This window comes from Desmodus rotundus, chromosome 9 (assembly GCF_022682495.2).
Source record: "Desmodus rotundus isolate HL8 chromosome 9, HLdesRot8A.1, whole genome shotgun sequence".
NCBI lineage: Eukaryota > Metazoa > Chordata > Mammalia > Chiroptera > Phyllostomidae > Desmodus > Desmodus rotundus.
In genome coordinates, this window is record NC_071395.1 from 18,542,083 (window position 1) to 18,568,494 (window position 26,412).

The window sequence follows — 26,412 nt, forward strand, 5'->3', positions numbered from 1 at the left end:
AGGGCTATTTACATATTTGGATACAAGTCTGAATTATTGCTGTAATAAGCAGATACCAACTATCCCCAGAGGGTAATTAAAGCAATGTAACCAACAATATGTAGGATAATCTGTCCTTTCTATCCTTTCAAGGATGAGGAAAGAGTCAAAATAGCAGATTTAAAAGTAAAATCCTAGAAAGGTATGGACATTCTCAAAATCCATTTTTAGTAAACTAAACCCAATAGTATAATTATAGGTCATTTTATAATTACTTATATAATTAACAAAGTACAAAATCCAAGATAAGAATTTATAACTTAAACTTTTTAACAAATAGTATACCTTTAAACTAGGTTTCCCAGGCTACTACTTTTGAATTTTAACATCAAAAATTTAAAACTCTGGTTAGCCAATAAAATATAACTGAGGAGAAACATTAAGAAATTATGTAAAAAGAAAGATGGGCAATCCATAGAATTCCTTGACATTTTAAGCTATAAAGAATCTGATTTACAGAGAATTGGCACTGAATTTTCAGAGTATAAGAACATAAACAGGACCACCTAAATATGTAAACTTTACAGGACGATTAGTATTTATCCAATGCGTTATTCTTTGTAACACAAGTCAAACAGGTGAAGTCATAAGATTTGGTAACGCTCATGGAGCACCTGCCGTGCCCACAGCTGCCTCCTCCAGCATCAGGAGTTTAAAATGCTCTAAAAAGCATTTGCTGGGTAGAGGGCAGGCAGGACTGCAAGAAGAAAGGCAGCGACCTAGCAGCTGGATATTTTTCTAATGGCAAAATTAACACTGATATTGAGATAATAAAGTTTTAGGAAGCTATTAAGAATAATAGAAATAAGAAGGCAAAATATAAAATCTAAACCTTCATCGAAGTGAGAAAGGACTTTTAAGATTCATTGACGATTTAAAAATGTAAGCAAAAGTTCTACTGGAATTTGTTCAATTAAATCCATTTTCCAATTAAACATGTTTAAGTGAAGGAAAAAGCAATTAATATAAAATAAATCAAGTACACAAATAAATCAACTGAAGCCCAATATACATAATAATGTGACTTAACCGCACTTGATTTTAAGAGTAACACTGAGCCTTCAGATTTCACTTAAGAAGTTTAAAACAATGGTAATAACTGACTTTCCTACTTCAGTTAATGCGGTGCCAGAGCATCACAGAACAGTCTAAGAGAAAGTTTTGATATTCTTTAAATAATATAAAATTGTTTAAAGAATGTTGTGCTTTTCAGGAAAAATAAAACTCTTCCAGAACAATTACTTGCACATTTATTTTTCTTAATTTTTATTTATTGGCTTTAGAGAGAGGAGGGCAGAGAGAGGGAGAGAGGGAGGGAGGGAGCAGGGAGGAAGAGCAGAGACAGAGAAAGAAGTATGGATTTGTTGTTCCACTAATTTATGCATTCATTAGTTGAGTCTGGTACGTGCCCTACCTAGGGATCGAACCCACAACCTAGGACTATCAGAACGATCCTCTAACCAACTGAGCTATCCAGCCAGGACAATTATTTGTGTATTTAAAACAAAGTAGAGATGATAATGAGAATAATGATTTGATATACCATAAAACAAAATTATGAATCAGGAATACAATGTTCCTGCTCAAAAATGTGGAAATATAATTTTGTAACAAATCTTTTATTATATGCATGTTTATTTTCTTCTGTCTTGGTAAAAAAGATTGTCAAAGAAATATTACATGATTATGTCACTGGTAGTGATTATTTTAATTCCATGCATGTTTTCATTAAAATATCAAACATTAGACTAAAAAATATCAAAACAATGTATTTACTGAGAAAGTATCTTATCAATTAAACAGGTGAGAGTTAAGAGAGGCATTTCTACTAAACAACAGTTATTTATGTCTGACCTAAGTAATTGATTTGCTAATGATATCCATCAAGTCCGTTAAACCGTATGCTGTAGTTTTCTGTAAAGGTCTTTGTGTTATTTACACTAATAAAACATTAATCAGGGACCAAATTTATAGCAGCTACTCTATAAATGAGGTCAAGGCAGGTCAGACTTACATAATAAGAAAAAAAAAAAAAAGGTTGGTCTCTCCAGTAAAAAGAAAAAACCTTATTACTTATTCTTTTAGCCCCTGGGATTAAGTCCTGTAGCTGAACACTGGAAACTACTCCACTAATATATCCATCACTACGTAAACTCACTTAACCTCACTGTATTGGATATTTATAAAAAGGCAAGCCCAATCCACTGATTTAAAAAAAAAAAACTAAACTGTTCCTTTAAAATATATTCTAACCTCTAAAGGGATAATAACAATTTCAGACACTACATCCACTATTTCACTAATAGGATGTTAGCTGCCTTTCCACCACTGCTTATTGCTTACATTTACTTAAAAGACAAAGGCTTAATACTCTCTATAGGTTAAGGACTAAAAAGACAGTTTCCAACCACAGGAGGATAACAAATTCATACAAACTAAGAGAATCTTAGGCAAGAACACAGAAAAAGGGGTATTAGAAAACCTATGATCACAGATGATATAAAAACTGATTATTAAAATTTCTTATTCCCCAACAAGAAAAAATAAGAACCAGCTATTCTGGGTAAGGATATTTGAGAATACCTTAAAAGAATTCACTTCTTCACAAAATACAGAAATGTTTTACTATAAATATTTTATACATATATAATTTTCCTTTCTCTTGGTAAAAATCCTCAAAGGAATATCATAGCTATTGTCAAGATTTTCTGTATAAAATAAATTTATGTTTAAGAAAGTGTTGTTTACATAAAAATAACAATAACTGAAATCAAAACTATACATACAATGTACCTGCAGAGACGATATCGTCAATTAAACACATTTACTTAATTTGCAGGGCATTTCTATTGGAGTCGAGGATACATCATAAACCAGAAACAAAAGAATTACCCTTACAGAACATAAATACACACATTATGGGAGGAGAAAGATAATAAAGATAAACATGAAAGGAGAGTAAGAGATGGAAAAAAACATTTTAAGAAATAAGGTAAAAGTCACCTGCTAGCAGGTTTCAGGAGAGCCTCTCTGAGGAGGTGACAGATATCTGAACTAGGATTCCAATGAGAAGAAGCCTGACATGAGGGGGTCTGGGGGTGGATCTTCTGGCTATGGTAGAAGAAAGAGGTCTCAAATCCTCCCCCAGAAGACCAAGAATGGAACTGAAGACTAACAATCATTTCAGGGTTCTTAAAATCCATAATAATTTTACTCACGGAAGTCTGCTAAACACTGAGTAAGAGCAAGGAGAGTGTGGAAACCTTTTCTGGGAATGCCCTGCTCAACCACCATAGACTGTGGCTACTTATGGAAATTAGCAATTTCATTGACACAGAGAACTGACTTGATTTGGAAGGCAGGGCAGAAAATGCATAAACTGAAAACAGGAAAAGCCCAGAGCTTTCCTAGACTGAGATTATACTTGCATTTAGGGTGAGCAGGAGATAGTAGAACAAACCAGAAACTCAGGAGGGATATCCTGAAAATAGGGATTTCCCACATACACAGTACAGACTTGGAAAAAAATGACAGAAGTCAAAGCTACCCCAAAAGTTGTCATCAAACAAAACATAGATCTACCAGCTATACGTGGCCAAAGGCTTCAGTGAAACTTCTGAACATTCACTGACCTCTAAGCTACAGAGAAAGAAACAGCCCCTGAAAATCCAGAGTAAAAATAAAAAGAATCTTGAAAGAGCTAAACGGCAACCTTAATAGCCATATACCACAACAGAGACAAATCGTGCAAATTAAGCCAAAGCAAGTAACTGAAAAAATCAACAAACAAAATCAAGTCCAATAATTATTTTTAAAACGTATACACTATGACCAAGGAGGAATTATGCCAGTTATGCAAAGCTGGCTCAATATTTCAAAATCCTAGTGATTCTCACCTCCTCCATTGCTACTACCCTAGACCTGGTCAGCATCCTATTCAACGAGGATTAAGGTACTACAATAGCTCATCCCTTCATTTCTATTCTTAAAGTCCTATATGCATTAGCCAGAGTGATCTTTTAGAGTGATCTGTAATAAATCAAACAGATCATCTCCCTCCTATACTCACAATCCTACAAAGGCTATCATGTCTCGTAAACTGCAAAGGCTCCACACAAAATCTCGCCCCATGTTAATCATCTTTCTGACCTCAGTTCTTACTTCTTTCTACTTTCATCAAGTTTGTATCACTGTATTGTGTGGGCACATTCCTCAAATACACCAGGAAGCTTTCCCCTGTACGCTGACTGTTCCCTAGACCTGGAAAGCTTTTCCCCTACGTGTGCCATGGTTAACTCCTTGGCATCCTTCAAGCACTTGCTTAAATGTCACTTTCTCAGTAAGCTCTAATCCGACCATTCTATTTAAACTGCAAAGCACGACAACCCTTCATACTTCCTTCAAAAATCTCCATTCCCCTCAACCTGTTCCACGTTATCTTTTTTGATAGTGCTAACTCATTACCTATATCGTTTACTGTTTAAGGTCTGTCAATGACTGTTCGAATGTAAGATCTACAAAAAAACAAAGACCTTTATCTGTTTTGTTTATTGCTGTATCCCCAGCATCAAAGATAATCCACTGTACACAGTGTCTTAAAAATACTGGCTGAATGAAAAATAAGAAAATGGAGGCTCACAGAAGTAAAAGTACTTTTCCAATGTCAAAGGGCTAATTCAAAGCCAGGGCTGTTAATCACAACACTATGCTGCCTTATCTACTAAATGTAACAGTAACTTGCATAACTGAGGGTGTTTACATTTGGAGCCTCTACTAATCAACATCGACTTTTATAACAAGCTTTCTTTTAAAAAAAAAGAACCAAGAATTTTCTTTAAACAAACGAGCCCTATAAACTAGAAAATCTGTCAGTGTTCTGCATTAAGTAGAGTGAGGACACGCTGTTCCATCAACAGCTCTCTCCATCTCTTTTCCTACATAGAGACTTTAAAAGCGTCCAACACCTCAGTGCTGAAATTCAGCCAAAGAACTATTTATTTTTGATGAATAAGCACTTTGAAATTTTTGCTATAAGTAATACTAAATTATTAGTCATTCACTCACTGAGAACTATTTACTGATTTCCTACCACTTGCCAGACCCCAGATTACAGTGTAACCCTGTGTCTCACATGGGCCACTGTAACAGACTTGATACTGTTGTTCTTGATTCCAGTCAGCTCTCCTCTCCTTCATCCATCCCAAACATTTCTGCCACTTACCTTTCCAAAACCCAACTGTCACAAATATATTCCTTTGCTTAAAATCTCCCAAGACTTGCCATCACATTTAGATGAAAGTCCAAATATGTTACATTAGGCCTTTCAGCATCTAGACGCTCAACTCTATTCCAACAATTCACACGCACACACGTGTGCACAGACCGACATACATCTCTCTCAGAGACACACTTGAATATTCTACACACCGTCCCCCATCAGAGTGTAGTCAGATATTCTATTCCCTCCATTCGGAATGCTTTTCACATACACACCCTCCAATTTAGTTACAACGTCCACTTTCAAATATCTGAAGCATTAACGCTACTCATCCCTGAAAAGACATCTCTAGAATCAAGTTCCCTGGGTAAGTTTTACCTAATTCTTCCATCCTAAATGGTTGTTTTTTTTCTCATTACTACCTTAGTAATGTGTACTTAACTACTTCTAACACAGAATTTATCATAGAGCATTATAATTGCAGGCTTATTTATGTACTTCCAAAAACAGTCTGTGAGCAACTATAATTATTTGCTGAATGGAAGAATTTTAGCAGTATTTAATGTCCAATAAAGTTGTTAGTACCCTTTTTCCCTTTTTTGTAACACTAACGTGATTCCTAATTACTACTCAGACAGTCCCTATAGTGATGGCATCCGTCTCCCCACACTAGTCAGCACACTACAAACATTCCTAAATGATTTTGCTCAGAATGCCATTTCCAATAGCGGCCATCACACCTTTTAATCTACATCTTAGGTCTTCAGTTCAATTAGTTCAAAATCAGCTGCCACAAAACAGACACAGAGCAGTCTATTCATCATTTCCCTAAACTTACTTTTAGCTTTTCATTCTCTCACTCTCTTAAATCTATTTTCTCCCTGTATCCTTCCCTTCATCTCTGTACTTTCTTCATTTTAATTTCCTACTAGTATTTTTTCCTTAAAGTCTCGTATCTCTACTCTTTAAACGAAACCCTACCAAGTTTTCCCTCTCTAATCACATCACAAAACAAAACCTTGATCCCTCTCTTCCTTATGACAAGGCCATGACATAAGAGATAACATAAACATCTTAGTCTGATTATTGGCTTTGCAAATATTGTATAATAGAGCCTAACAGGAAGTCCAAATAAGTATCAGTTTTTCCTGTATCTGCTAATAGAATCATCAATTTACTTTTGCTAATTTCACCTTCGCTTACTGAAAAATAAGACTAGAACTTTATCATTAAGCATGTAACCATAAAGAAAACCATAAGATGATTAAATATTGACCTATTGGTAAAAATCACTATCTTCTACATTACTGACTACAAAAACAATAAACATAGTACCAAAAAATTATCAGTTTTAATGGCAAAACTACAGTAGACTTTAAAGTAAAATATAATTCATATAAAATAGATTACCTTCCTTCATTGACAAGTTCAATAAAAGCAAGGCCTGCATTCTTCTGAATAGAATTCTGCCACTCCTAAAAAAATAGCAGAAAATAGCTGAACAATTTTCACTTACTTATTTCTTTAAGACAACAATTATTTAAAAATCACACATTTCAATTTCATGCCTGTTTTTAAAAGTAAAAGTTGGGTTAAACATGCTGCCTAACCAATGCAGCCCCGTGAAAACAGAAATGGTTGATAGTAAAAGTAAACTAGACAAGTTGGCAACAATTTGATTTTTCATAAACTAAATACGCCTATCCACATTTATCTTGCCCTTTTTGTTCTATAACATTATATACCACTAAATTAAATTGTGGACTTTAGGAAAAGAGATACATCACCCCAAATGAAGGGAACACATAGTTAATTAGTAAATAAACATAATAAATAGTGCATATTCTATCATAAAAACTGATGATTAATGACTGAGAAAAAGACAAGAAAAATTAGTGAATTTGGTTAGACAACGTTGACCTGGAAAACTATAGTTCACTAGACTATAAATTAGCAAAAGATAATATAAATTTATTAACTATATTCTTTATGAATAGATTATCCATTAAAAGCCTGGGGGGTGCCAAATGAACCGTAGACTATGTACAAATCATTTTTTAAAATTTTCTTATCAAAATATATAACAAATAAGTGCTAATACAACCAGGATACGCCTACCTGAATTGACATATAGATAGATTTGAGAAATGCCAGTGTGTGTGTGTGTGTGAGTGTATATGCAAATGTATATATTTTTTTCCAAGAACTGGAAATATATACAAAATCTTTAAGTTCCTTAAAACAAGGGGACCCTTATAATCTACCTACATGATTTTCCTCAACTAATCTTTTTCTGTCCTTTTATAAAGCTCAAAACAAAAGACAGTGTTGGGCTACTTACCACTGCAACTGTAAACTACACTCACACTTTCTGAATGTAACATCTTTAAGAGTTTTAAATTCCATGTAATTTCACCCCGATGACTGTATGACTGTTCCTCCTCATGCCAAATTCCTCTTTTTTTTTTTTTTTGGCCTTGTCCTTTCTCTTTTACTTTCTCTTTTTTTATATCCAATTTTGTATTACTTTCTATTACGTTTTGAAAACCCAAGGGGGAATCAAATGGCTATAAGCTATAATTTTGTTATAGGGTTCTAGTGCGTGAACAGTGTCAGAGCACACTAACAGAACATATACAGTAGAATGGAAATTAGATATAAAGTCAGCCAGACAACTGAGAGCAGTAATTGGCTACACCTAGGAGAGAAAGTAAATCAATGTGTTGTTGAAGAAAGAGCACTAAACACAAAGGCATGACATCTACGTTCTCAAACTGATTCGGCCACTACGAGGATATCTCCATGGACACATTCACTTTACATCTTTTTGTCTTAGATACTCCCTTAAAGATTTCTTCAGCTCTTATTTTATGACTCAGTAACTTAGAAATATCTAGAAATTAGGGACTCAAAAGGTTTACAATATATACTCTCTCAAAATTCACAACTGCCAACCAACTGAAACAATAGAGATCTTGTGTTTCTGAGGTAAACCAAGTCAAGAACAAAAGAAGTACCTAATTTAAAAAGCCTTTTCCTTCTAGCAAAATGAAATAGACAGATGGTAGAGAAAGAAAGCAATCAAGTTCTGTGAGGGAGCACATCCCCGAGGGAAGAGTATGAGTCACCTCCTCCACCTTTGTTAGGAGGAGGAGGGAGGGAGAAAAAAGCACAGACCGAAGGTACGATTTTGGATGCTGGTGCAGAAGATCCCACACCTCACTTCCCAGGCAGAGCACAGGGAGACAACAAATCTCAAAAAGTTTCCCTAAGCATAGCAATGCACAGGAATAGGAGAGAAACGGACCTAAAACAGCCTTGCAGTATCCTATGCCTTGGAAGAGTCAGAAAACGATTCTAGAAAGATATACAAGAAACTGAGGCTTGGAGGGCATGAGAACACACCTGTTACCTTTGTTGACAGACAGCAGGGAATCAGAAGGGACAGTGACAGCTCAAAGGATGCCTCCGTGGGAGAACGGAAGCAGATCCTCGCTCCTCAGTTCTGACACCACACAAAGCACTCTGAACAGTGACCTGGAAATCCGATACAGCACCAGATCGGGAAGAGGCAAGCCCTCACACTGACTGAGTTTTCATTTAGATCACTTAGATGAGGAAAATCTCAGAATGGAAATCAGTCTACGGCCATACCACCCTGAACACGACCGATCTCGTCAAACTGGAAATCAACTTTAATAAAGAGAAAAGTTACTTTTCTTGCTAGAAAAAAAGAAATCAGGAAAAAGGCAAAAGGATATCCTACATATAGTTGTTTAGATCATACATCTTATACATAAAAGATTTACTAGTATTATTTTTCTCAAATAACTTTTGTCTGATCTAAAACTCCAACAGGTGAGGCTCTTTATAAATCACATAAAATTCAAAACTCTACATGGATAAAATACATAACAGTGGAAAGACTAAAATTTAATAGGTAAACATCAGTTTGATTTTAGTGTCATTTATGTATACAAACTGACTTTTACTTATAATGTAAAATCAGGAAGTGTAGCATTTAAATTTCACAAAAATTTGAAACAGCATGAGTTAGGACAGATATAAAACTAGTAAAAGTTAGTGTAACTGTAAAAAATTTGCAATCCAAACATTTTTATGACATAAACTTAACTTCATGTCATACAAAATATTTTAACTTAAAAACAAATTAAACATGAAGGGGCACATAAAAGTGGAAGAGTCCAATTTTTTATAAAAGCTCAGAAACAAAAATTTATTACTACTAATGCATTAGGCTTCTAGTTTTCCCAGCATCATCTATAAACCCATATCTGTTAACTTATAGCAATTGCTGTCTAATCACCTGGAATATAACTTTTCACTAGTTAAAAAAACATTAGACAAAATGAAAAATGAAGTGACTATAGAAATCTTAGTTACACTTTTGGGTAGTGTTACAAAAATCTCAGTTCTCAAAGATATCAGTAAGTTTTAATTTATCTATAATCCATTCCTAATTATAAATTATTAACATATAATAAAATACATATCAGGTACATAAATACATGCTGATAAGAATAACCCAGACAAAAAGAAACTGAAGCCCAAGAGAATAGAAAATTAATTTTTTAAATAAACCTAGCTGTTAGTCAAAGCCAAGCTTTCCCCATACTAAAACCCTATCTACAATCCTACTAAAACACCCTCTACAAGGAAGTTGCCAAAACTAGAAAAGTGACTCATTAATTGTGCTCTCCTAATGCATTTTCTCCAACTTCTGAGATAATTATCAAGAAGGCGTTAGCCTAAACAATTTTATAAACCACAGTTCAATATAACCTTTAGTGAGTTTTAATAGTTGAAAGAAAGTCTTAATGGTTATCGTTCTTCATGATCATTTCGATATTTCATCACAGTATTTACAATTATATAGTGATGCAAAATGCATAGTACATTTAAAGGTCTTGGTTATTCTCATCCCAGAGGTACTGAGAAAAAACACGTTAAAAGCCTCAAATCTAACCACTAATGCAACTAAGTAATTTCAAAACACATTTCAGCACTTCAGAGAGGAAGGACTAAAAACACAGCAACTGAGTCAATAATTTCATACTTTTTCTAAGCTGTATTTAATTGACTATCACTCCCTATGGCCATAATTGTTGACTAGTCAATTTTTACTAAAGTATACTCTTAGCTTACTAATGCCCTTAAGTCATACAACAACATGATAGAATATATTAGTAAAATTATTAAATAAACAAACTTCCACCAAATTTCAGTGATGTGCATTTGGTGGTAAAAGTCTGTTTTGTCGGTTGGAGGGAAAATTAAAAAACCCTCATTAACAAAATTAAGTCTATTTCCCCCACCATCAACAAACAAATATACAGAGAAAAGGGTACAAATTAAAGTGCTATACATTAACTTGTATTACTTGTATTTATATTTAATTCTAACATCCTTAAAGTGAACTTGACACTTTTCTATAAACTCAATCTTACAATGTATTTTAGTGTACTGAAGGCATTACATGAATTTACCTAAAATTTAAAAGTAATTCCCAGTGTTATCATGCCCTAAAGCCAATAAAATCAGCCCAGAATGACAGACTACATATACTCCATTCTGTCACCTTTTATTTTGGAGGTGGGGTTCAAGTCATACATGTTGACACTAAATGCAGTATCAATTTTTATTCCAGTGGGCTAGATAGTCACTAAACTATATTTTAGTCTTTAAAAAATGCAATATAATAAGTAAATTCAGGTTAAACATAGCAAAAAACAAGAACAAAGGTAATAAAAAGGAGACAACAGTGTAAGAAAGAGGGTAAAAAATTTCTCTACGACCTGGAGGGAAATCATCTTGAGGAAGCAAACCAATGCTTGCTGCAGAACCCTCCAAAGGCCAAGATCAGAAGCACTGAGTACATCTGAGGATGGTTCAAGGACAGGGATGAAAACAGTTTAAATGAATATAAGCTGGTATAAAAGAAGAGAGTCGCACATCCTCTTCCCCATAATGCATGGCCGTCTCCAGCACAGTACAAGATTGAAAGTTTACTTTCCAGAGGGTAAACATCTGGCTAACCTAAAAAGCCTTACTTTAAAGAATACAGTAACTTGAAAGTATACTTACTATGAAACTCTATGCAAGATTAAAGAAGTTTTTTCTAAGAAAAGTGAGAAGCCATAATAAAACTCAAGTGTCCATCGATGGCAAAGGTAGGTTATTCATCACCAGTGGGCAACTCCCAAAGACACAGAGAGGTTATTTTTATGCAGTACACTTAAATATGACCAGACAGCAAAGTGCCACCAGTCATTAGAGGAAAGACTCTTAGGTGAATGACACACAGCAAACAAGCTGGAAAAAGAAAAAGAAAAACCTCATAGGAAATAGATACTATTGTTAACATGGTAGAGAAAGACTAAAGAAAAGTGTAATTAATACCATCATAGAGATTAAATTTCTCATGTAAAAAAACCAGGGCAGGGACTTTGCTTTATTCCCTAGTATCTCTCTGCTCCCACATCAGAGTTCTCTATAGAAACAAAACCAACAAGATGGAGAAACATATTTTACTTGTTTTAAGGACCTGGCTCACACAATTATGGAGGGTGAGAAGTTCCAAGATCTGCAGGGTGAGCCGGCTAGCTGAAGAGCCAATGGCACAGTTCTACTCCAAGTCCAAAAGCATAAGGATCAGGAAAACCTAGGGCTTAGCTCCAGTCTGAAAACCAACAAGCTCAAAACTCAGAAAGAGCTCATTTTTCTGAGTCCAAAGGCAGGAAAGAGCTAACGTTCCAGTTCCAAGGCATTCAAACAGGTGGAATCCTCTCTTACTGAGAGGACAGCCAGCCTTTTCATTCTAATCAGGTCTTCAGCTGACTGGGTGAGGCCCACGCTCATCAGGAGAGCACTCAGCTTTACTCAGCAGAGAGTCCTAATTTAAATGTTCATCTCATCGACAAATAGCCTCCTGGAAAAACCCAGAATAGTGTTTGACTCTATGTCTGCCCACCCCCGTGGCTCAGCCAAGTTGATGCACAAAATTGACCATCAAATTTTGGTCCCTCTCTCCCTTCCAAAATTCAGAAAACCAGAAAGTGATCTTAAAAATTAAAAGTATACTATCAAACTAAGATTTGATAGCTAGTAGTGGAAGATGAAGAAACCACTTTGAAAAAAGAGATCAAATGAGAAGAAAAATACATGAGAATGGACATGAAAATTAGAAAATTAATCCAGAAATGAGACAGAAAAAGAAATTCCCATAGAAATAATCCAAGAAAATTTCTCTGAACACATGTATATACTTTTTCAGACTGAAAAGGTATACATAAAATACCAAACACAGTGATTTCTAAAATATTCACACACACCAAGGCACAATCCAGTAATGACAGTAAACAATTTTTAAAACAGTAAAAATACTAAAAGTTGCCGGGGAGAAAAAAAATTTGTAGAGATTTTAAGTTTCAGCCATTAATAGTTATATCCAAACAAGCTATCAATCAAATATAAAAGTTGAATAAAAGACATTTTCACGTAAGCGAAATCTCAAAAATTCCACCCCTCATGCATTCTCAAGAAATCACAAAGGATGTGCCTCACCAAGATAATACAGACACCCAAACATCATCCTCCACCCCTGTTCCACTTTAATTGTCCCAAGGCACACTTATTACCGCCAGACCTCCTGTCTTTACCTTTGTTTTATTCTCTACTGTATTCCCAGTGCCAGAACAGTGACCAAACACCCATAGCAAGCGATCAATAAATGCTGAATCAATGTACTTTTTAAAAAGAAGGCCATTATGGGACACAGGAGGGGACATGAGATTAGAGCATAAGAAAGATAAGAAAATAATTCTGGGTTGATGGTAAAAGAATCCTCCAGATAACAGCTTTCTACAGACCTGAAGAGCAACCAATCCAGATTTAAACAGGAAACAGAACTCCAGGCACTATGCCTCCAAGAAAAACAACTGAACCAATAGATACAAGGCTGTGTTTGATCACATGGTAGAAGTGTTATAGGTCCAGTGAAAGATTTAGAAATAAATCTGTGGAGGATGTAAAAAAAAATTAAATAAACCAAAGGTACATATTATTAACATTAACAAAGAATGAAAGAAAAAGACAAGCAGGTGGAAAGGGAGGAAGGAACAAGGAAGGAAGGGAGGAAGAGAGGGAGGGAGGATAATCATGGAATATTTTGTAGTTCATATAAATATTTACTTACACTACCACAACAATGTAAATGCTAGCTATGGTTTTAACTAAATATTATGCTATAACTGTACTGAGAATTGTACTGAGAATGATGTTAGTGGGAAACAGAAAGGGAGAGCAATATAAGTCCTCAATGGCCATCTTCCCCATGGAAGAAGACATTACATAATGTCTTAAATAGAAAAATCAAGAAATAGCTGTTGTATCATTTATCAATATAAAGGTAACTAGCAGAGTCAACAACTGAGAGATTTGAATATGGTTCCTTCAGGAAGCAGAATCAAGGGGGAAAGAAGAAGTGGGCAGGGGACTATTGTTTTCCAGTTTAAGTATTGTACTATTACTAATTTGTGAAATGATTTACATGTTTTGCTTGATAAATCATAAAATTTATATTATAAATCATATGTTCTAAATGAAGAACAGTAAATAGGAAATAAAAATACACATTTTTTTCCTCACTGGGCAATAGGCATCTAATTCTGAAATATCTCTCAACAGCAGCGTAAGTATTCAATTTTCACAAATACTCATATCAAACCTACAAAAATATAAATGTATCATAAACTATTGAGAATTTTTCTTTTCTTAAAGTCAGTATTCTACATTCTACCAAGTGAAATTAAGTTCACTGCTATTGACAATAAAATATTCTCCTTTTTTTGGTAAGTACTGATCTAAGGATCCAAACGTAATTTAAATTAAAGAAAGGAATGAAGGATAACTTGTTAACAAAAACCTGAACTCATATTGAACTATTTCATTCTTTCTTATTTAAAAATATAAAAATTTAAAGGCTTGTGCTCTTCAACAAAATATCATTATTAATACTTCAAGACGCTACGGTTACATACGCCTTTGTAAACTAAATCCAGTTCACTGGATGAAGCTCCTTTTACCTAAATAGATGACAGAAGCCTATTAGGAGTCAAGAGAGGAGACCACAGAGGAAAGCTCAAATGAGGAAAACAAAGTATTAACACAAAATTGAGAACCACATTATACACAGGACTAAAGGTCAAAACCAGAGAAAACTCGTTCATGTTCGAGCTCCAGTAATCTTAAGGGCTCAAAGTAAACTATCAAGAACTTTTCAACCGTGTTTGCACTTGGTGTCAGCACTCTCTCAGCAGCGCATCTGACACGGACTGGAGTAACCTCATTCCGGGAGGCATGTGCCACACCAGCAACACACAGGTTTTACGCCACTGTCTCTTTAGAGGGTAAAACAAATCCTTACATGAAAGAGCAAAGTGAAATAATGCCATTTGGAAACCTTTGGCACTGATGATTTTTGTACACATATACTTCTAAATGTACATTTTATTTGTACAAATATTATGGCTCAGTTGATAAATGAAATTGATTGCATATACAGATAACTACAAAGAGAAAAGAGAAAAGAAAATTTGTATAAAGTTGAATTCACAAATGGCACAGTTTTATAATTGGTTATTTAACAAATATCTTTTAATGTGTACTATGCAAAAAATTGAATATTGAGAAAGTAACTATTGGATTTACATAATAAAGAATGAACCTTTTTAAGAATAAAAAACCTTAGATAACCACAAAGTCAATTATATAATTACTATAAATATAGCTTTAAATTTATAAATAATCAAAAACAATAATCCTCTTGCTATTGTGTTTAAGCATACATTGAAATTAATATATTTGCAAGTGCCTTTGAAAATACTTTCAAACATTTTCAGGAAAAGCAATCTCCAGCCATTAATGGCCCTTAAATACCTTCCAAACTGGGGTCAATTTTGTCAAGATCTCTCACTAATCAACACAGAAAGCTGATTTCAGAAAGAAGTGACAAAAGTTGCTGTAGCCCTTTGCAGCCACAATCTCTCAACAGATGATCATCATTAAGTTTATATCAGGGCTTCACACTCGGGAGCTACATAAATGTGTCCTATTAGGACATGGTCAGTCTGCTTGGCAACTCCAGCTCTCCAGACATATGGCAATCGCTGCCCTTTGAGGTCTGAGTCAAGTCTTTAGGGAGTCTCAAAGCCTGCACCGAAATTACAAGGAGTGTTCATTAGAGACCGCTGCAGAGGAAACATGAAAGACCCCCATTAAAACTATATAAAACAGCTAATTATTTTTAAAAGATTTTTAAACCATCTGATGCACTGAGCTTCAATAAAAAGTATTTACCAACGGAATTATTTTTAAAAGCGCTGCTTTCAGGACGTGAGAGCCAACAGCTGTCGGCAAGCCTCCCCTCCGCCACCTCAACACGCCCACATCCATTGTATAAGCATCATCACGTCAAGATTTCTGTATCGCGGTAGACAATAAAATTATCTTACACCTCTAACTTCTTTCTACAAATCACTGTAAACATTCATGAAATGAAGGCATTTTTACAAAGTTTTGTTTTCTAAAATCTAGTTTTGAGTAATATAATCTAGTTAATCTCAAGCAGACATGCATACGTATTTCTTTTTAGATGCATTTTTTTATCCAAAAGTCTACCTCTATTTCACTTTTAGTCCACTTTATAATAAAAATCATTTCAATGTTATAAGTACAAAATATATAAATTACTAGAAAACCTATGAAGAGCATTTATCAGATAATATTATTGAAAATATATGTAGATCCAAGTGTTTAAAATTAAAAGAATGTCAAGAAATTGACAAGAATGCAAAGAAGTCTCATGTCTTTCAGGATTTTGAAAAACAAAAAGTATCAATATTTTATAATTGATAATAGTTGCCATTTTAGCATTTTACATGCGTGAACTTTTTAACTTCAGAGAAGTTATTAAGTTTCACAACAAAACAATACCACTATGGAATTTTATTTCAGTAACAAATCTCCATAAAACATTATATAAAGTTCATTAGTTTGCCTCAATCATTTCTTGAATTCACATATATGTTGGTTTCTGACAGCCTAATTCCAAAAAGCAATTACAACCTCAATCCATATGCAAAAAGATAACAGAAAGCAAGTACGTTAAACCAGTTTAAAAGAATAAAAATCTAAAGAAAACAGATTACGAATGATTTATATGAATGCCTAGTGCTGAAGTTAATTACAAGTAACCCAATAAAATAGTGCCTTTATTATTGTACAGCACGTAATAGCTCTAGATGTAAAAACCAGAACTCCTTCTGCTGACTTCTGCATGCCCAACCCCACAGCACACTACATTAAGAATTAAACATGTAGTAAATAAGGCATATAGAAAACAGCAGTTTTTAACTAAAAGCAGAAAAACTCTCCTGCTGTTTAACCATTTGGGGTCTTCCAGTCTGAACAGTGATGACTGTAAACTGATACTATGTATTCACTGAGTAAATTCTTAATGTTAACATAACGTGAGACTTCAATTTCAGTGTTCAAAGCTTTACATCAAATAAAAAAATAATTATGCCATAGCATCACATTCATTGCAGCATTCAATAGGAACAAATGAGTTATCTTTTTAATTTTTTATTGAACTTATCGTTTATGTTTATACTATGAAATGATATCTTCAGAATTAGTGTTTTCCAAACCTCACACTGCATCCGGCTTTCACACAGCTGTGGTCCCGATTTTAAGAAAATACTTTCTGAAACACACACACTGCAGGCCACAGTAACATGTGATGGCTGTCAACAGCCACAGCCTGCAGCCAATCAGTGTGCTTAATGACTTTCCTGGCCAAGGCCCTTCATTCCAGAATGTTTCCCTAACTCTTTCAAATATTTATCAATGTGTTTAATGAGCTATTAGCTGGTATCAACTGTAACTATAATGCAAAAGTCTTAAGACATGGTATGGATAAATTTCATCCTGTAGGCCATTCTTTGGCCTACAGTAGTGGTATGATGAAATGCTTGATCAGCCAGTTTTGCTGCACAAATGAATTAGGATTGATGAAACAACCAACCAACAGTGCATCTCTCTGGCCATCTTTTATCCCTATTAATTTCATCCCCATTATAAATACATGCAATATCAGTTTATTTTGCTTTTTCCCCCCCGGGTCAATAACTTCACAAATTGCAATTTGTCTCCTTAACTATGGAGAAACACTTTACAGGTAGGGATCTCCACTTCTTTGGGTTCTTAACAGTACCTGGTTCGATTTTCCATATAACAAACATTCAAATGCTTGTTAAAGTAGTAATTTAACAGCACTGGTGAAGGAGGGAGAAGCCACTGCACTAGGAACACTCAGCGATCTTCAAAAACATGACTAGAACTTGTAAGTATGACCCATGGACATGAACTATAGGGGGGGAATGTAGGAGGGAGGGGAGGGCAGGATGGAGTGGAGTGAGGAGGGGGGAAATGGGACAACTGTAATAGCATAATCAATAAATATATTAAAAAAATAAAAAATAAAATGTCAAAGTTCAAAAAAAAAATGACTAGATCAGTTTCCCGTGTGCTATAACAAACTGCCACAAATTTGGTGGATTGAAACACTAGAAGTCTGTTCTCTCACAGTTCTGGAGACAAGAAATTTAAAATTGGTTTCACTGAGTCAAAAATCAAGATGTCAGCAAAGTTGTACTCCTGGAGGCCCTAGGGCAGAATCTGTCCCTCACCTCTTCCAGCTGCTGGTACCTCCCGGCACTCCTTGACTTATGGCCACATGACTCTGCTCACCTTCACACTGCCACCTTCTGTGTCCCCTCTCTGATCTCCGTCTGTCTCTTGAAGGATACATGTGATGGATGGCATTAAGGGCCCACCCAGGTAGTTCAGGAGTATCCCCTCATCTAAACATCCTTAATCACACAAAGACCCTTTTTCTACCTAAAGTAATGTTCACGGGTTCCAGGCTTGTGACGAGGGTATTTTGGGGGCAGCCGTATTTCACACTAGAGCACAGGTGGCAAACACAAGGCCCGCGGGCAGAATCCGGCCCTCCACCTTGTTTTATCTGCCCGGCACCTTGTTTCTACCCAGTGGCAGCACCGAGCTCTCACTTAACTGTTAAGGAGTAGTCACATTTACATAGTCCTAAAATTACATTCGGCCCTTTGAAGGCAACCACGAGGCTGATGCAGCCCCCAGTGAAAATAAGTTTGACACCCCTTGCACTAGAGAATCCAAATTAAAGCAACAGAAACAGCAGGTTGAAGAAAAGTAAACTTTACTATCAAGTTCAAAAAAATTCAAAACATTCAAAAGAAATAAAAACATTTTTAAAAATTAGTATATTATGGCAAGATCTGAAAACATTTTCAAGCAAGTCAACCTCTGCTCCAAGTGTCGGTTCTCATAGTGATTGACTTGTGACTGGTTTTATTTTCAGTTCCAGAAATTCAGTTAATTTGCTACGTATGAAACCTATCCCACTCCAAGAAACTGAAAGCCACACAGCTGAGCAGGTAGTAACAAGCAGATATCAGGAAGAGCAGCTTCTAGCGATCAGCAGAAAGGCAATGGCAGCACTGCCACTGCCCAAATAAGTCAGGCAGCAGTGTCCACGGGTGAGGTGACTGATCAGAAAGATTAAAGAAGAAAAAAAGTCTCCCCCATTAGTTTGTTTTCTCACTGCCATTGACAAACCTTCTGTTTTCTTCTTTAGATTACATTTGTATCGAATGGAATCCTCTTCTCACAAATTTGACTAGCGCTTCCAAACGACAATAGGGCATCTTTGCAATGGATGTAAGTGGGAGACAACTCTACAATATCAAGCGAGTGTATAAGCTTTCTTGAATTAAGGAATAGATCACCTTTCCCCATAAAAAGGAACAATAAGAAACCAAAATTAAACTTGCCCCCATTTATGGAGTATCTGATAATAAGAATAACTTGACAAATCAATTACCCCAAAAAGACAATCTGTTATTCTGTCTTCCAAATAAATAACTTAAAAAACATGTAACCACTACCAAAAAGAATGCACTGTGCATCCAGTATTTAGGACAGACACTATGAAGCATCTTTATACTCACCATATGTAAAATCACACTGTACAGAAGAAAGTGTAAGGTGAATGTAGAGAACAGGTATAAGGTTAGGAGATTTGGGTTTTTGGTAAACTACCCAGAAACTGGCGAAAGTACACAACGCTTATGTCAAATATCTGCATACTATTTACAAGGCAGCATAGGAATAACTATAAAGTAAATTAAATTCTCTCTTAGTAACCTTGAAAAATAAGGAAGAGGAGTTTTAATTGAACAAATAGAAAACAGCTCCTCTTAGAAAGGAAATTAAATTTGTCAGTATGTACTAAAAGAGGAAAAATCAACAGAAAGAAAAGGTCAATTCACTAATTTAGGAATAAGCCAAATCAGTGATTCTTTACAAGAGGAATTTTTCAAATGATACTTCCTTTTGTGCTTCCTGTCTCCCTGACTCTGACAGGACTCAAGTCATAAGGAACTTCACTAATAATGATGAATTTGGCAAGAAAAAGAAAAGCTGATAATCACTAAACTTCACTAACTTATAAACATACAGTACTTCTCAACTGTGGTAAAACTAACACTAGAGGAGTGTTGAAAGTAATGTAGTAAAAATAAAAGGTTTTAAAGTATACAAAAGAGGCTCTTAGGATGACAGTAATAGTAGTTAACACTCCATAATGACATCAATCACACTTGTATGCAGGTATACTTGACTTTCCAAAACAGCTGTCACCACAGCTGGCCCAGGCAATGGTGGAGCCACACCTTTGGAAGACCACGGGAAATAAGAATGTTACCCATTAACCTTGTCCACATGGGAAAGGCCCCAAACTGCTAATCTCTTAGATCTCTCTTTTAGCTCGAATATCCTATGTTCAAGATGAAAATGGACTGGACTGGGCATATAACCGCAAAAAGAATAGAAAATAATGAAAAAGACACTAGAAAATAATGGTGGACTGAATTTGTAAGTCAAAAATCTAAATAATCAAATTAATTTCATAAAAAGAAAATGATATTGAAAATACTAAATAGAGGATTTTTGTATGCTATGAAAACACTTAAAGTCAGAATCTAGTAACTTTAATTTATAACCTACTTTGCTCTATGGACTGTACTACATATATTTACATATATTATCCAATACAATCTTTATTACATCCATTTCACTCAATAAGACAGTGAGTCTCAAGCAAGTGAAGTATTTTGCTCACAGTTACTGAGTTAATAAGTGGTAGAGAGAAAAACATTTCTTAAGATTCAAAAAATCTATCATCACAGCATTTTCCTGGCCTAAGCCACTTCTTAAGATCCTATGCAAGGCATCTTTTTTTTGTTACTCATGGAGACAACAGGGTCCAACTCCAGCACCTGAAGAACTTACTACTATAAAAACAAATACCTAATCTTTAGGGTGCAAACGATTAGACGAACCCTACACACACGCCTCAGGAAGTTCGCGTGATACAATGGCAGCTTGACTCACCAGAACTGCTGACTCAGCGACGCACAGCAGATGGGCTGGGTGTGCAACTGCTAACACGTAATAAATGTCCCTTCCTAAATTATGCTATTATATACTAACTGTACATATCAGGGCACTAAATTTCTACATAAGTATTTGATCGCAGCCAACTAAGGCAAACAGTATAAGCACTTTCAACAGAAAAATTTAAATCTGGACCCTAACAATCCTGATTACTCTGACTAAAAACCATTAGATTATATACTATTTATGAAAAATACATGGATGAGAATACAGCTGAGCCTTCGCAGAATTATCAGAGTTTGATACTAAACTAAAACAATTCCAAGCTTTGTACTTTTAACCTAGTCTTTCTATAATACTATATAACTTCAGTAGATTAATTTGAAGTAATAGAAAAAATAGAAATAGAAAAGGACTAAGCAAAACCACAGTTGTAGCTGAGAAACAGAGAGAACTATCTGAAAAACCAAAGGAAAATGGTATGCTCAGAATATCTCCATTCTTGGATTCCTCCTTTTTGCCAACTCTCTTCCTACTCCCACATTTAAAAGACCAGTTGTGAAACCATAGGATGCCAAATTAAAGCACACTTTATTTTCAGATGTCTCTACACTCATAGGCTGACTTCCTGTCAGGAAGAGTTCCATTTCACTGAATACCCCAGTCAGCAGGAAACTTGCAGAATTAAGTGCCAGTTGATATTACTTTGTTTTGCATTGACCACCCTTGAGAATACTGTTCAAAGACCTGGTTGTAGAGTCAGCATGGTATCATCCTTCTGACTAGACTGCCAAACCACAGGGTGTAGCACCAGTTGTACAAATTCACCTTGGAAGGCTGTGCTTTCTAAATCCTGGTGTGCTAGTGAATCAACAGGATGCCTGTATTTCAGAATAAATCCTGCATCTAAAGGTAAATTATGCTTCTCTTTGGTTGTACCAAAGCAATTTAACTTAATACGGGAAAGGTCAGCATTCAGATTCAAATAAAAACCAACTGATGTTAACTAACTCCTCAACTTAAATATTTTTTAAAAGAACTTTATTTTGTTTTTAATGTTTTTGCTGTTGTTTAAAAGACAAAAATATCCATTTTATAAAAGCACGTTATCTGTTATACATTTTGAATCAAACAAAACCATAAATATTTTGCAATATTAGCATAGTTACTAAATGATTTCAGATACTTTAAAAACTTTAGTGCATTTAAGATTTTTTATGATCAGTTAATATACCTTGACCCTGAACTACCCTCTCCAACTTCCATGAACTTCCTGTCACACTTCAAAGGCATCTAGTTCCTTATAACACAGTCATCTATTTCTACTGTACACAAAATTAAGGTAAGTCTAAGCATTTCCATATAAAACACCTATGCTCATACATTTTCTCCATTATAAGGACAAAGCATTCAGCAGCTCTAAGGCGAAACTAGGTGACTGTACTAGAAACCTATTTTTTATCCTGATGTTAATCACTACCCCATTGATTCTCAACTATTCACAATCAAAAGGTCAGAAGCACTGACAATAACAAAGTTCAGACACAATCAATCTACATTCACTAACTCTGTAAGTACATTCTAAGGATGAGCAATAAACATATCCAAAAGATAAGGAGGGATAACATTATAACAAGGTCGAAATATTAAATCATATTGATCCTAGTGAGATCATACTACATATAAATGGGTTTCAAAGAAGCCATCTGCCGCCAAAGTCCTAGTTAAAATGGAAAAGGTAAGGCTGGTTACAAAGAAAATGAAATCTTTTATATACAACATATCAAAGCATAACTTTCACCATCTCATGCACTTTGCAGATTGTTGCCATGTGAGCTCCTTTTATCACACAAAGAATATAGTAAGATTTTTCACTTAATCATTGCAGGAAATAGCTATATAATCAATTGATGTCAAAATATTTGAATTAATTCTTAAATTTAGAGTAGGATCTGCATAAATATTGTAAAAAATACAGAGACACATACAGCAACCTGCCTGGTTAAACTTAAGTTGCTCTGAAAAAAATACTGCTAAAATCAGTTCTGAAGATCTATCCCTTCAGAAAGAACATATAAACTGGGATTTATGTCCAAATTAACTTAGGAAAGAGAACAAGTGACTGAAATAATTTCTTCTGAATGAAGGAAAAACAATCACTGTTTTATAAAGGAAATACGAGCTATAATTTTGCATGTCTATTGATTTTCTTCAATCGCTGTGATGGGACAAGCAGGGAACACCAGAAGCAGGACACTGAAAAAGACAATTTCCTGCATTATTCACTGACTCACTTCTGATATAACCGAAGCTTTTCCCAAATTATGTTTTACAAAAATTTTCCACACGCACTATGGCCATAAAAAGGACTGTGTGATCAAATATACTAATTTTATTCCCATTATAGATTCAACACTATGCATTATTATAAACACATTTATACACACAGATATTTACTAAAGGTCTTGAGGGGCTTTACAGGAAAGAAACCTAATTAAATTTGAAGCAAGATTTTCTGCACTTATGCATATGACCGTAAGCTTTCTTCCACACAACGTCCATTAGCATCACACACTACACATGCTGGAACTTGCTGTGCTGGAAAAGCTGGAGAGTGCGAACTGGTCCCACCAGACACGGACACCACACATCCATCCAAGGACATTAGACGTACTAGAGAGACTGGAGAAAATGCTTTAGGAACTTTAGAATCTATGAATGCTGATGAAATTATAAAAATATAGGTGGAACCTGGAAAAAATTAACACTAAAAATCAAAGAAGTCTGAAATGATGTATTCATAAAAAGAAAAAAGGCTTAAATAGGAACTCACAGATTTTTTTTGTACTCAACTATAACCACTCCCTGCATTCTTAAGTCCTTATAAAACTCCATGTTGCAGCACAATTATTTGTCTCTCTCCCCAGATTATTGTCCCTGAAAAAGAGGGGCTCATCCTAAAAGTATTCAATACATGCCTCCCAAACAATAAATGCAAACAAATAAAATGAGCAGGCGCAAAGAGGAGAACTGGGGGGCAGATGAATTCCCAAAACTCTGTGGAGGAGAGAGCAATTTACACTAAGCCTGACAAAAATAATTTTAAAAGTAAGTTAATAGCCTCATCATACTGCTGTGTAACAGACTGATTCCACAGGATTTCCTGATAGGTTAAAAAAAAAAAAAAGCCTCAGAAAGTTAAGACGACTTTTTTATATTTCTAATAAACAACTTATACCCAAATTCCTGTTTTCTGGTTGGAAAAAAGATAAACCTTTATTTGTTCAAATTTTTTTTTTAACAAACCGTAGTATTTTCTTTACACTATACAGTGAGTTTCATTTAAAAAGGCTCAAGTGCACCCTAAACACAGCACACTGAGCATCTAAGTGACGCGAGAAAAGAAGTACATCTCCATTTATGTTAAGTTCTCCAGTCGGTAAAACTCATCCACAACAGCGGGAATAAAATCAGTGGAGGCCTGAGTGACAGGAGTGGAGATTAAGAGGCACAGGAAACTTCCTGGATTGAAATGGTTATTAGATGGTAGTGTATATGTCAAAATTCATCAAACTCTACACTTAAAATGTGTGCATATATAGTATATAAATTATGCTGTACTGAAGTTATCTTTTTAAAATAGGTGTTTCTTACTAAGCCAGAGGAAAATTGAAAAATATGACCTTATTAATAAATGAACATGACTACAGTATATAGTAATAATAAATGACTTAATAAAAATGAACACCTAATACACACTTAATAACACAAAAGTACGGCGGTATGTCATAATGAGAAAGACCAAAGGGCAAAATATGGTGATTTATGACCAACGTTTACCATTTGTTTTTTATACAATTTATACAATCTAACATTACATCTTAAAGAACTAGAAAAAGAACAAAAGCAAACCAAAGTCAGCAGAAAAAGAGGAACTAATAAAAATTAGAACAGAATTAAGTGAAATAGAGGAAAAGACTATAGAAAAAAGTTAATAAAACAAAGAGCTGGTTCTTTGAAAAGATTAATAAAACTGACAAATCCATGGCTAGACTCACTAAGGAAAAAAAAGACTCAAACGAAATCAGACGTCACAGATACACAGGACCACGCTAGAGTACTATGAAAGCCTGCGTGCCGCCAAATTTAGAAGAAATGGGTAAGTTCCTAGAAAGGTATAACTAACCTTGTTAGACTGAACTGGAAAGAACCAGAAAATCTAAATATACCAATCAACACTGAGAAAATTGAAACCACCATCAAAAACCTCCCAAAAAATAAAATTCCAGGACTATAATGGCTTTAACAGTAAATTCCAGCACACATTCAAAGCAGATTTGATACCTATCCTTCTCAAACTCTTCCAAAAACTTGCAGAAGAGGAAATATTCCTAACACATTTTTTAACATTTATTTATTTTTAGAGAGAGGGAAAGGGAAGGAGAAAGAGAGGGAGAAAAACATCAATGTGTGGTTGCCTCTCACGTGCCTCCCACGGGGGACCTGGCCTGCAACCCAGGCATGTGTCCTGACCTGGAATCAAACCAGCGACCTTTTGGTTCACAGGCCAGCACTCAATCCACTAACCAACACCAGCCAGGGCCCTAATATATTTTATGAAGCCAATATTATCCTGATACCAAAATCTAGCAAGGATAACACAAAGAAAACTACAAACCAACATTTCTGATAAACAAATGCAAAACTCCTATACAAAATATTAGCAAATCAAATACAACAACACATTAAAAAATAATTCATCATGATCAAGTGGGGTTCATTCCAGGGGCACAAGAATGGTTCAAAATATGGAAATTGATTAATATAACATACCACATTAACAAAACAAAGGATAAAAGTCATGTGATCTTATCAACACATGCAGGAAAAGCATCTGATAAGATACAACATCCACTTAAGATTAAAATATGCAATAAAGTGGGTATAAAAGGAAAATATCTCAACATAATAAAGCCATATATGACAAACTCCTGGTTCATATCATACTCTAATGGTAAAAAAACTAAAAGCTTTTCCTCTAAAATCAGGAACAAGACAAAGATGTGCACCCTCACCACTTATTCAACATATATCTGGAAGTCCTAATCAGAGCAGTTAGGCAAGAGAAAGAAATAAAAGGCATCCAAACTGGGAAAGAAAAAGTAAATGTGTCACTTTTGCAGATGACATGTTTCTACACACAGAAAACCCTAAAGACTCCACCAAGAAACTATTAGAAACAATAAACAAACACAGTAACGTGGCAGGACACAAAATCGATGTACAAAAATCCACTGCTTTCCTAAACACTAACAGTGAAATTTCAGAAAAGAAGTGAAAAGAAAAAAATTCCTTTTGTAATTGCAAGCAAAAAATAAAACACCTCAGAATAAACTTAACAAAGCATGTGAAAGACCTATTTACTGAAAACTATAAAGCATTATTAAAACAGACTGAAGAAGACACAATGAAATGGAAAGATACTCCATGTTCACGGATTAGAAGAATCAACACAGTTAAAATGTCCATATTACCCAAAGAAATATACAGATTTAGAGCAATCATCATCAAAATCC

At 34.9% G+C, this 26,412-nt stretch overlaps 1 protein-coding gene across 3 annotated transcripts in view; it reads right to left on the reverse strand.

The window, feature by feature from the left end:
- Window positions 1-26,412, reverse strand: part of LRBA (LPS responsive beige-like anchor protein) — a 503,590-nt gene that overhangs the window by 328,796 nt on the left and 148,382 nt on the right. For all 3 annotated transcript variants that reach the window (XM_053911800.1, XM_024569215.3, XM_045202618.2), the window contains exon 35: window positions 6,668-6,732. In XM_053911800.1, the coding sequence (XP_053767775.1) occupies window positions 6,668-6,732 (65 nt within the window). The remainder of the gene's footprint in view (window positions 1-6,667; window positions 6,733-26,412) is intronic.